We start from the raw sequence: 12,411 nt of genomic DNA on the forward strand, positions 1-12,411 counted from the left end.
CAAGGGAGCTGGCGTACAGCTTCCAGGTCATGTGGCCAGCATGACTAAGCCTCTTCTGGTGAACCAAAGCAATGCATGGAAACGCCGTTTACCTTCCCGCCAGAGCGGTAGCTGTTTATCTACTTGCACTTTGACATGCTTTCAAACTGCTAGGTTGGCAGGAGCAGGGACAGAGCAACAGGAGCTCACCCCGTCATGGGGATTCGAATCGCCGACCTTCTGATGACCTTCTGATCGGCAAGTCCTAGGCTCTGTGGTTTAAGCCACAGCGCCACCCGCGTCCAAGCTTAAGGATAAGGAACTCCAAAAGGGAGAAGTGATGAAATTGCCCGTCTGCAGGTAACCGAACACCCGTGCGGCAGACTGAACAGGCACCCACCTCACCCAGTCACCGTCTTCTCCACGAGGCTGACATGTCCCGGATTCCTGTTTAAATTACAGTAATCATTTTAAAATTGGCACCAGTACGTACATGTTAGCAAATCAACTCACATGCAAACCAGTATCCTTTCATTCCACACACACCCTGCCCTATATGTGAAAGCCCAGAGAGAAAGTATTGGAGAATGTGAGGAACGTTGGTAGCTAGGGAGAGCGAGAGATCTGTGTGTCAACAAGGGCGGGGAACAGGGACTAGGTAACAGGGTAGCACTGTAGTTTGTTCAGGGTGCTGAGAGCTGTTTAGAGACCCTTTGGCAAACTACGGTTCCCAACAACAGAAAAGTTGCACGCATATATTCGTTAGTTCTGCTTCCAGCCCCGCCAACCACTGGCAGGTCACTCGGAAGGCAAGGTGGCCCCTTGTGTGAAAATGAGACATCCAAGCAAATCTTCTTGGCAAGGCCACACACTCATTTATCGCTCTTAAAGGAACTGGTACAACTGGTTTTGTAGGAAGCAGGCAGAGGGTATTCTGTAAATATGAGGATGGGGGGTGACCGGGCAGTGAGTCTTGCTGTAAATCTTTGCCTGTTGCCATGCTTTGAAAAGGTACAGTGGTTACCTCTGGTTAAGAACTTAATTCGCTCTGGAGGTCCGTTCTTAACCTGAAACTGTTCTTAACCTGAAGCACCCACTTTAGCTAATGGGGCCTCCCGCTGCCGCCGCACGATTTCTGTTCTCATCCTGAAGCAAAGTTCTTAACCTGAGGTACTATTTCTGGGTTAGCGGAGTCTGTAACCTGAAGTGCCACTGTAATTTCCATGCAACAAGTTAGAAAATAAACAGAAAATAAAATAAAGTTAGAAAATAAACAGGCAGATATATATATGCATAAAGACGTAAGGTGTCACCATGCTCAGTTATTTGCATGGCTGCCAATAGAGGGGGGGATAGGTGAGGGGGTGAGTTAGATATCAAGGGAGGGGGGTTCATCAGGGATGGGGACAGGGGAAAGGGGTAGGCTGGGCAGAGACAGCAGCCCCTAATATATATACCGTATTTTTCGCTCTATAAGATGCACCAGACCACAAGATGCACCTAGTTTTTGGAGGAGGAAAACAAGAAAAAAAATATTCTGAATCTCAGAAGCCAGAATAGCAAGAGGGTTCTGTGCGCAGTGAAAGCAGCAATCCCTCTTGCTGTTATGGCTTCTGGGATAGCTGCGCAGCCTGCATTCGCTCCATAAGATGCACACACATTTCCCCTTACTTTTTAGGAGGGAAAAAGTGAGTCTTATAGAGCAAAAAATACGGTATGTATGTATACACACACGTTCTTTGAAAATGATCGGAGGATCTGGCTGTGTGTTTAAGGGCTCGTCAAATCCCAGTTTGATTTGAAGGATGGACAGACGGACACGGGGAGGGGGACTGAGGCACAAGAGCAAGAGCAAACGCAGGACCGAACAAACACCTGGAGGGGAAACTGAGGCACAGAGGGAAAAGAAGAGAGAAAGAGAGGTGGGCGGATGGAAGGGAAAGAAGGACGCTCACCTGGAAAGGGAAACCGAGGCACAGAGTAAAGAGATAAAGTCTGCGTAAGGAAAGAAATGACAAGCTTCTAGCCCTCTGGGTGGAATTATGGAAAAGGTCTCTCTTCCCTCCCCACTCTCTCTGCACCTGAGAAGTGTTGGAGGGTTCTGGAACCTGGGAAAGAGTTAATACAGCAAATAAAGGTGGAGTTTGAAATACACAGAAAGTTTTGGGGAAGGGGGGGCGTTGTTCCTCTTTGCATCCAATCAGCTGCCTCCTGGGACAGCCTCGGCTCCGCCTCTGCCTATTAAGTCCAGCTGCCCCAGCTGTGGGATACTACTTTCCCCATCGCTTCCTGCCACTCAGCACCGGACCATCTCGCTTCTGGTAAGTCTTGAATTCTGCTCCTCCCATCCACGGCTCCTCCATTTCGTTCCCATCATCTCCTGGGCTTTTGCAGAAGATTTCCCCACTCCAGTGAGCCAGATGTGTCGCTTTTTTGCTCCAGATGTGCCCCTCATTCCTAGTTCCCCTGTTCTTTTTTCCTCCTTAGGGACAGTCGAGAGACCATTTCAAGAGATGTGGTTTCCTCCCCACTAACCTAGGAATAGTTTGGAAAAAAATCGAACCTTTTAATATCCTTTCTGCCCTATCAGAAAGATCCTTTTGCCTAGCCTTCCCCTCCCTCGTTCTTAACAGGGAGATCCGATAGGTCTACTCGGAAGTAAGCCCCTTGAGTTCAACGAGGTTTGCATAAGTACAGGAGAGCAGCTTAGCAACGCGAGCCTGTACGGGTCTCCTCGGAAGTAAGACCGCATAGGATGGCAGCGTAATTCTTACCGGGGCCCACACAGAAGTTAAGTCCCATTTTGCTCAGTAGGGCACCCTCCCAAGTTAAACGTGCAATTGATATTGTCATTTATTTAACGGTATTTCGTCCCGTTGAGCTCAGTGGGTCACCCTCCCAGGTTAAGGGTACAATGGTTTATTTAATGTTCCTCCTCCATTCAAATATTGGGTGCTCTTTCGTTTAAAACCTCTTTCTTAAAAACCTTTTCATTACTTCTACTGCTACTCTTCTCGTTTAGGCGTCACTTTCTGCAAAAGAGAGAGAGAGGCGTTGAATTCTAGAGCTGTTCTAACTCCGGGTTTCCCTTTTGCATTTTGGCTTCTGGTTAAGTCGCTTTCAGACACTCTCTCTCTTGTGCAGAAAGTCTGAAAGCGACTTAACCAGAAGCCAAAATGCAAACGGGAAATCCGGAGTTAGTACAGCTCTGGAATTCAACGCCCCTCTCTCTCTCTCCTCTGCCCCTCCCGGCGGTTTGAGATTTGAGCTGCAATAAAGGCGGTGCCTCTGGGCATACGCAGAGCGCTTGTCCTCTCGCCGCCGAACCACGGCAGCGAGCGCGTCGCTCTTTTGCGCTCAAGGAGCCGCTCCCTTGTAAATGGAAACTTACATTCCCTCGGATTTACTCCCATTGGGCAAAATGCGCTCCCCCCCCCAACCCAAGCCTTTGCCATGTGGGGTTTTTCCACGGCTGTGGGGAGGGAGCGGGTTGCTCTCCCCACCCGAGGAATTTTGCAACCCACTCGAGAACTGGGAGGCGCCCAGAGTCCAAACGGGGAGAGTTTGGAGCCTGACGCATGAAGCTGTTCTGCAAGAGCGCAGGAAAAAGGAAGGATGTTTGGGGAGGGGGGGTGTTGGGTGACAGAAATAGGGAATTGCCCAAGGGTGGGGCATCACACGCACCCACGGCTTCCCCCCCCCCCTCTCCATGCTTGTTTAGCTTGTGCCACTTGCAAACTTTGCGCATCAAGACTGCTCCACACGCCCTCCTGGCCTCTGGTGGGGAGGCGTGATAATGCACACAGAGTCCCAGTAATTTCGTTGCTACTTTATTAGTAGAGCGTTTGCATCCTACATTTATTTATTTATTTATTTTTAAAATAATTTTTATTCATTTTTCAAACACATAATAAAAACCAACAAAAGACATAACAAAAACATACAAAACATTTAAACAAGTATAACTTCATAATCGTATTTTCATACACCTTCTTTCCTTCGACTTCCCCATACCTCCCCATCCCTGCATCCTTGTTTTATGATTCTTCAGCAACCCTTTGGTCAATTTATCTTAATTCCCTTTCATTAAATTTCCTTTACTTTTTTAGTTACAGCTGTAATTCTCTGTTTCTTACCCCTTGACATCTTAACATTCCTCAATTTTACAACAGTTTTTAAGGTATATTTTAAATTTCTTCCAGTCCTCTTCCACTGTCTCCTTCCCCTGGTCACGGATTCTGCCCGTCATCTCAGCCAATCCCATAAAGTCCATCACCTTTGTTTGCCATTCTTCCAGAGTAGGTAGTTCTTGCATCTTCCAATACTTTGCCAGTAGAATTCTTGCTGCTGTAGTAGCATACATAAAGAAAATCCTGTCCTTCTTTAACACCAATTGGCCCACCATGCCCAAGAGAAAAGCCTCTGGTTTCTTAGGAAAAGTCCACTTAAGGACTTTCTTAATTTCATTATAGATCATTTCCCAAAAAGCTTTAATCTTCGGGCAGGTCCACCAAAGGTGATAAAAAGTACCTTCAGTCTCATTACATTTCCAACATTTATTATTGGGCAAATGATAGATTTTTGCAAGCTTGACTGGGGTCATGTACCACCTATAGATCATTTTCATTATGTTTTCTTTTAAAGCATTACATGCAGTAAATTTAATACCGGTAGTCCATAACTGTTCCCAGTCAGCAAACATAATATCATGACCGATGTCTTGTGCCCATTTAATCATAGCTGATTTCACCGTTTCATCCTGTGTGTTCCATTTCAACAGCAAATTATACATTCTTGATAAGTTCTTAGTATTGGGTTCTATGCATCCTACATTTAAAGCGCCCTCATGTCGCTTTTAACTGCCACGTCCTTTTAACTTCCCTACAAGCATCCTGTAAACCAGGGGTCAGAAAACTTTTTCAGCAGGGGGCCGGTCCACTGCCCCTCAGACCTTGTGGGGGGACAGACTGTATTTTGAAAAAATAATAATGAACGAAATTCCTATGCCCCACAGATAACCCAGAGATGCATTTTAAATAAAAGGACACTTGCTACTCGTGTAAAAAGACGCCGATTCCCGGACCGTCTGCGGGCCAGATTTACAAGGCGATTGGGCCAGATCCGGCCCTGGGCCTTAGTTTGCCTACCCATGCTGTAAACTGTAGGTCTTTCAGGGAGATGAAAGTTCCATGAAAACAGCCCTGTTCATTCTTTTATTATGAAGGCAATTCTGTATTGGGAAGTGTTTTTTTAATGTTTAATATTTTATTATGTTTTTATATGTGTTGGAAGCTGCCCAGAGTGGCTGGGGCAACCCAGTCAGATGGGCGGGGTACAAATTAATGATGATATTAATGATAATGATAAATTACCTGCACTTCCCAGGGTGCGGGGGCGGGGAGGAGCCACGGAATAAGTGGAATAAGAGTGTTGTCGATGAGTGTGATTATGTGCCATCCTCTAGAACAGGAATGGGAGATTCTGTGACCTATGGGACAACTACAGCTCCCATCAGCCAATGGCCAAGGGTGATGAGAGTTGTAGTCCAACAGCATCCTGAAGGGCCCACAGGTTAGTGGTTGGACCACAACTCCCATCATCCTTGGCCACTTCTTGTGCCAGCCGAGGCTGATGGGAGCTGTAGTTCTGTAGGGCGCCAGGTTGCTCCTCAATGCCCTCATTTCCCCAGGCAACTGGTCCCTATGCAATTTGCTCAATGGTGAGGCAGCACACCTGTAGGGCGTGGCTGGGCCTTGCTCTCTCTCTCTCCACAAATCTAGCTGTCGAGCACATGTCATCGGGCCTCGTGTGGTTTTCATTTGCTACTGTGTTGGGGGGACGGGAGCCCTCCCAGGTGATGGTGCTGGGGATGCCCCAAACCGCAGACAAAGGGAGCAGCAATAATAATAATAATAATAATAATAATAATTATTATTATTTTTATTTATACCCCGCCCTCCCCAGCCAAGGCTGGGCTCAGGGTGGCTAACAAGCAATAATAAAAACAAGTTGAATGAATACAACTTAAAAAAACAAGATTAAAATACAAAATTAAACATTAAAATGCAGCCTCATCACAGGAGGAGAAAGGAAAAAAGAAAGAGGGGGAGGGAATCAAATTGACTCCAAGCCAAAGGCCAGGTGGAACAACTCTGTCTTACAGGCCCTGCGGAAAGAAATCTGATCCTTCAGGGCCCTGGTCTCATGAGGCAGAGCGTTCCACCAGGCCGGAGCCAGTGCTGAAAAGGCCCTGGCTCTGGTTGAGGCTAATCTGACTTCCTTAGGGCATGGGACCTCTAGAGTGTTGCTATTTATGGACCTTAAGGTCCTCCGTGGGGCATACCAGGAGAGGCGGTCCCGTAGGTACGAGGGTCCTAGGCCATGAAGGGCTTTAAAGGTCAGAACCAGCACCTTAAATCTGACCCTGTACTCCACCAGGAGCCAGTGCAGCTGGAAAAGCACTGGGTGAATATGCTCCCATGGCAGAGACCCCGTGAGGATTTGATGCGCTGCCTCCGTGCCCCTTCTGTTTGCCATCGCACCTGTAGATAAGGTGGTGATCTTTTTCCGCCCAGCAAGAACACCCTGTATGCTTTCTCACTCTCTCTGAAGAGGCCAGATAAGATCACCACCACCTTAAAAAAAACCCATCTAGAAACCACTGTTGTTCTCATAAACCATGACGGATTCAGGGTGGGTTGTTCATTCTTCCTTAAGATTGTGCAAAAATGAGAACTTGCGGAACTGGATCTTGAAACTGCTGCGGCTGCCGCTGCCTATCATACTTTTTTGCAGCACAGCACCTTGTAGGTTCAATCCCTGACTTGGAAAAAACACTGCCTAAAATTCTGACGAGCTGCTGCTAGTCAGTGTAGACAGTAGTTAGATGGACCACTGCTCTGATTCAATATACTGCAGCTTCCTTTGACCAAAATGGTCAAAGGCCGGGAAACGATGCCTTATGAGGAACGGCTAAGGGAGCTGGGCATGTTTAGCCTGGAGAAGAGGAGGTTAAGGGGTGATATGATAGCCATCTTCAAATATATAAAAGGATGTCACATAGAGGAGGGAGAAAGGTTGTTTTCCGCTGCTCCAGAGAAGCGGACACGGAGCAATGGTTCCAAACTACAAGAAAGAAGATTCCACCTAAACATTAGGAAGAACTTCCTGACAGTAAGAGCTGTTTGACAGTGGAATTTGCTGCCAAGGAGTGTGGTGGAGTCTCCTTCTTTGGAGGTCTTTAAGCAGAGGCTTGACAGCCATATGTCAGGAGTGCTCTGATGGTGTTTCCTGCTTGGCAGGGGGTTGGACTCGATGGCCCTTGTGGTCTCTTCCAACTCTATGATTCTATGATTCCTCTGTTCCCAATTAAGTCAGACCTTAATCTGGAACCATGAGGACTGGAATCTTACTTTATTTTTAGGGGAGAGAGAGTCGCTGCCTTGATGTGGGTTGGGACGAGTGTTCTCCTTTCATCGCTCAGCTTGCAGCACATGAGAAGCGTTAAGCCTAAATACCTCTTGCTGTGACTTCTAAGACTTCTGGTCCTTACCCCTGTGGGCATGTTCCTTCCCAGGATTAAGAGACCGCACCCTGTGATCAGCTAGGATGACAGAGTGCCACAAGGACACACTGTCTCCTGGCACCAGGCCATGCCAAGAGAGGATATCACAATGGGTGAGTGGGTGGTTGGGCCTAGTTGCAAGACAAATCATAGCTCAGTCCTAAACCTGACTGGCCTCTGCCCCCCGGAACATAGGAAGCTGTTCTGTTGAGTCAAACCATTGGCAGAGGCTCTCCAGAGTTTCAGACAAAGGTTTCCCCCAGTTCTAGCTGGAATTTGAACCCAGGACCTTGTGCATAAAAAGCAGGCACTCTTTTCGCTGAGCTACAAGTCCTTCCTTCACCTCTTATTTCAGATGGGCTACCCTTTTTTTAAAAAAAAAAGTATTATAAAGCGATGCATTATATTAATACTTTTTTTAAGCATCCTAAAAGCATTGGGAAACTCTCACACAGACTGTGAGGAGAGGCAACCAGGTGACATCACAGATGCTAGCCAATAGGCACCCTACATGCATACCCTTCCCAGTTTAACCCGAACCACGTTGCAAGCTTGTAGAACAAGTTCCCCCCCCAAAAAAAAAAATTGCCTTGGGGAAAGCAGTTGCCTTATTTTTGCAGTGAATGTGGTGCTACCAGACTGACATCCCCACCCCCTTCATCTAAATATTTTCTTTCTTTGTTGCAGTCAAAACAAAAACTGGAACCAACTTTTAAAAAGAAAAGGAATATGGGTAGTGAACCTCAGGCCCAGGAACTAAATGTGGGCCTCCAGCTTCTCTGTCTGGCCCTTGGGACCCTCTCCATGTTGTATTTTTTCTCTTTCTCCTGAGCCATACCCCTTGCCAGACCTTATTTCCACGTTCCTTGTTTCTGCCTGGCTTAGAAGTCCAACAGAGGCTTCTTCCTAGCCTGGATGGAGGGTAGTGTACAGAGAAAGTTGCCTAATGTACAAGGGCAAAATCCACATTTGTCACGTCAGCCACTTTTGCCTGCGGCCCCAGAAGGCTGTCTGGCCCTCAGGCTGAAGAAACGTTCCCCAGCCCTGTTTTACATTAACAAGTGCAACTCGAACCCGTGCCTGCAGCTCTTTAAACTTGTTCTCTGCCGCTCACACAGATGCAGTGATGCTTATGGGATTTTTATTAAATAAAAATAAAGTAAATGCGTTAGAGAGGTAAAGGTAAAGGGACCCCTGACCATTAAGTCCAGTCGTGACCGACCCTGGGGTTGCGGCACTCATCTCGCTTTACTGGCCGAGGGAGCCGGCATACAGCTTCCAGGTCATGTGGCCAGCATGACTAAGCCGCTTCTGGCGAACCAGAGCAGCGCACGGAAACGACATTTACCTTCCTGCCAGAGTGGTACCTATTTATCTACTTGCACTTGGACGTGCTTTCGAACTGCTAGGTTGGCAGGAGCAGGGACTGAGCAACGGGAGCTCACCCTGTCACGGGGATTCGAACTGCCAACTTTCTGATTGGCAAGCCCTAGGCTCTGTGGTTTAACCCACAGCGCCACCCATGTCCCTTTGCGTTAGAGAGGTAGGCAGCAGGAAAGCTTTAGAAGGCCGGCTTTCCCCTCCCAATCCGTACAGCCTCTTGAACTCTCCCTGTTCTGTCTTGCCCCTTTTTCAGATCTCTCACCATGGCAGCACCTCTTGACCAAGCTATCGGCCTGCTGGTTGTCACCTTCCACAACTATGCCGGCAAAGATGGCGATAAGAATACCCTAAGCAAGAAGGAATTGAAGGAGCTGATCCAGAAGGAGCTCACCATTGGACCGGTGAGGATGGGGGAAAGGACCAAATATGCTCAGAGTTCCTATTTGAGGACGAAGGAAGCTGGGGCTACACAGGGACACATCCTGTCTCTCGCTCTCTCCCCCCCCCCCCAAATTAAAAGCTCTGCAATGTGACCATGGTGGGGTAGAGTAAGCCGTATGACCTACCGTATATCCTCACTGACTCAAAACGGCTTGCCCCTGTTGCTTTTCTCCCAGAGGGGGAAATAATAATAATAATAATAATAATAATAATAATAATAATAATAATAATAATTATTTATTTGTACCCCGCCCATTTGGCCTGGCCTCCTCAGCCACTCTGGGCAGCCTCCACAAAGACCAAAAATACACTAAGATGTCACACATTAAAAGCTTCCCTGAACAGGGCTGCCTTCAGATGTCTCCTAAATGTCTGGTTTTTTCCTTTGACATCTGGTGGGAGGGCATTCCACAGGGCGGGCGCCACTACCGAGAAGGCCCTCTGCCTGGTTCCCTGTAACTTCACTTCTCACAGGGAGGGAACCACCAGAAGGCCCTCGGCGCTGGACCTCAGTGTCTGGGCTGAACGATGGGGGTGGAGACGCTCCTTCAGGTATACTGGACCGAGGCCACTTAGGGCTTTAAAGGTCAGCACAAACACTTTGAATTGTGCTCTGAAAAGTGCTGGGAGCCAATGTAGGTATTTCAAGACCGGTGTTATGTGGTCTCGGATACAGAAGGACACCCACCCACCCTAGACCTTTCCCCACAAGTGGAGAAGCATCTGAGTGGATGGAGAGAGCGAGCAGGGGGATATGAACGGGTGGGAAGCGGGTGAAGCAGTCCCTTCATGACCCAGCTGTCTTCCGCTTTGGGCTAAATCCTCAAGAAAGGAGCTTTTCAGTTAAAATTCCATCAAATGGTCAGGAAGCCACGTAGACGAATCTGTCGCGCGATGGCGTCAGGAAATGAGAAAGTGTAGGAGACAGCTAGGTGCCAGGGCGAGGTCTTAATCCCAAAAGGAGGGTATAAAGAACGCCTTCTGTGCATGTGCAGAGCGAGACTCAGACAGCATTAAAGGAGGAGTAAGGTGTCACCAACAGTATCTCCCATCGCTTTCCCCCACCTGCGATAAAAATAATGCTATTATTCATACTAACCCTTGCCTCCCCCCAGAAGTTTCCCAGAAAATCGCCTCAAATGTTGAAACGGAAAGCAAAGGCCTTGCTCCACTGAGCATTCTAAATTCGTGATTTCGTTGTCTATTTCAGAAACTGCAAGATGCAGAGATACAGGCATTAATGAAAGATCTGGACCGCAATGGGGACCAAGTGGTGAACTTCCAGGAATACGTCACTTTCCTGGGTGCCCTGGCAATGATTTACAACGAAGCTTTGAGTTCGTAAATGTACACCCCGGTGGGTTGAGGTTTTGTGGTTTGGGATTATACCTCTGTAGGCGGTTTCACGTCCAATAAAATTTAAGTTTTGTAAAGTTTGGCTCTGCATCCCGTGACTTTTGCCAAAGAGATCCCATGGTGTGTGAACAGGTAACTCGCAAGTCCTACGCATTCAGCTTTACGTGCTTGGCAAAAAAGGAAAGGGAAAAAATGGAAATTAAAAAGGGGACCAGGTTTTTTTTTGGGGGGGGGGAGAGACAGGCATTCCCACCCATAATTTCACAGAGTGTTTTGACTATGCTTTGCCCTCACAGAGCTACATTTCCCAGAATTTCATGAGAAAGAGGTATTGATTGCTAAACAACACACACACACTCTCTGTAAGGGGAATAACTGGTCTCAGCACCCCTGACTAACAACAGCTCCCAGAATCCTTTGGGGGAAGCCATGACTGTTGGAAGTTGTGCTTTGAATGTATGGTGCGAATGTGGCCTAAAAGCAGCGTCACCGATATTTTTAGAACAGCGGGCATATCTGGATTTTTGAGGGAAGTGCTATGAGTGTCAGTCACAAAATGGCTGTTGGAGAGGAGTGGCATAAGTCAAAATGGCTGCCATTTTTAGAAACAGCGGGTTCCGGGGGGATCCTATATTCACAAAATGGTCCAAGCTGGCAGAAGCTGTCCAGAGCTTCAGGCCAGCAACAATTCTCATACCTACCTGAAGATGTGGCTGAGACCTATCACCAGGCCTCTTCTCATCTTCAGCACTCTAGTCACACACACCCCAACATTTTTCGGATGAAAATAAGCACCTTCTATTCTATTATCGTCGACATCATCAGCCACTCTGGGCGGATTCCAACAGACTGGTACCTCGGGTTAAGTACTTAATTTGTTCCGGAGGTCCATTCTTAACCTGAAACTGTTCTTAACCTGGAGCACCACTTTAGCTAATGGGGCCTCCTGCTGCCGCCGGAGCACGATTTCTGTTCTCATCCTGAAGCAAAGTTCTTAACCTGAAGCACTATTTCTGGGTTAGCAGAGTCTGTAACCTGAAGCGTATGTAACCTGAGGTACCACTGTACACAAAACATTAAAAGAAAACCTTCTCTATACAGGGCTGCCTTTAGATGGCTATGGGGTTAAGAGAACTCCATACCCTCCAACATTTCTCCGATGAAAATAGGGACGTCCTAAGGGAAAATGGGACATTCCAGGATTGAATCAGAAACCGGGACGGCTTCTGTAAATCCGGGACTGTGCCTGGAAAATAGGGAACCTTGGAAGGTCCATAGTCAACACCATTGCAGCAGCATGTTTTGCAATTTAAAAGATTCACACAATAGCGCTGAACAGAAACCAAGACGTTCCACAAAAGCAGTGTGCATGTTAAAAAGATGGAAGGGGCTAAAGAAGCAAGCAAAAGGGGGTGGGATTTGGGAGTAGGAAGGGAGGACGAATTGTAAAGGGAGAAGGGTTTGGTCAGGGGTGGGGAATGGGCAAAGGGGTAAGTCTGATTGGGGGGGTTCGTACCCCCTAGTCTCACACACACCCCAAGCCAACGAACAGAAACAGAAGCCCCTTTAAAGAACACCATCAAGAATAAATTTGCTGGGTGGGATTCTGAAAGCCCTTTTGGGTGGGGGACGACACAGAACATGGAGCCAGCCCAGACTGCTGGGCCGATCTGGTTCAGTCTTGTCCA

The 12,411-nt window shown here is 47.6% G+C and overlaps 1 protein-coding gene across 1 annotated transcript; it reads left to right on the top strand.

The window, feature by feature from the left end:
• Positions 1 to 2,155: 2,155 nt before the first annotated feature.
• LOC307205786 (protein S100-A6-like) lies at positions 2,156 to 10,800 on the top strand. Its single transcript, XM_079958585.1, has 3 exons — positions 2,156 to 2,300; positions 9,180 to 9,327; positions 10,578 to 10,800. The coding sequence occupies exons 2-3, from the start codon at positions 9,190 to 9,192 to the stop codon at positions 10,710 to 10,712; spliced, it is 273 nt and encodes a 90-aa protein (XP_079814711.1). The 5' UTR covers positions 2,156 to 2,300; positions 9,180 to 9,189; the 3' UTR covers positions 10,713 to 10,800.
• The last annotated feature ends 1,611 nt before the right edge of the window (positions 10,801 to 12,411 follow it).

The sequence above is a fragment of the Podarcis cretensis genome (genome assembly GCF_951804945.1).
Source record: "Podarcis cretensis genome assembly, chromosome: 16".
Taxonomy (NCBI): Eukaryota; Metazoa; Chordata; class Lepidosauria; order Squamata; family Lacertidae; genus Podarcis; species Podarcis cretensis.

Excerpts from the sequence above, each read along its gene's own strand:
- LOC307205786 (XM_079958585.1), top strand. The coding sequence starts at position 9,190 with ATGGCAGCACCTCTTGACCAAGCTATCGGCCTGCTGGTTGTCACCTTC. Across the intron at positions 9,328-10,577 it reads AGGAGCTCACCATTGGACCG|AAACTGCAAGATGCAGAGAT; the intron begins GTGAGGATGGGG and ends TGTCTATTTCAG.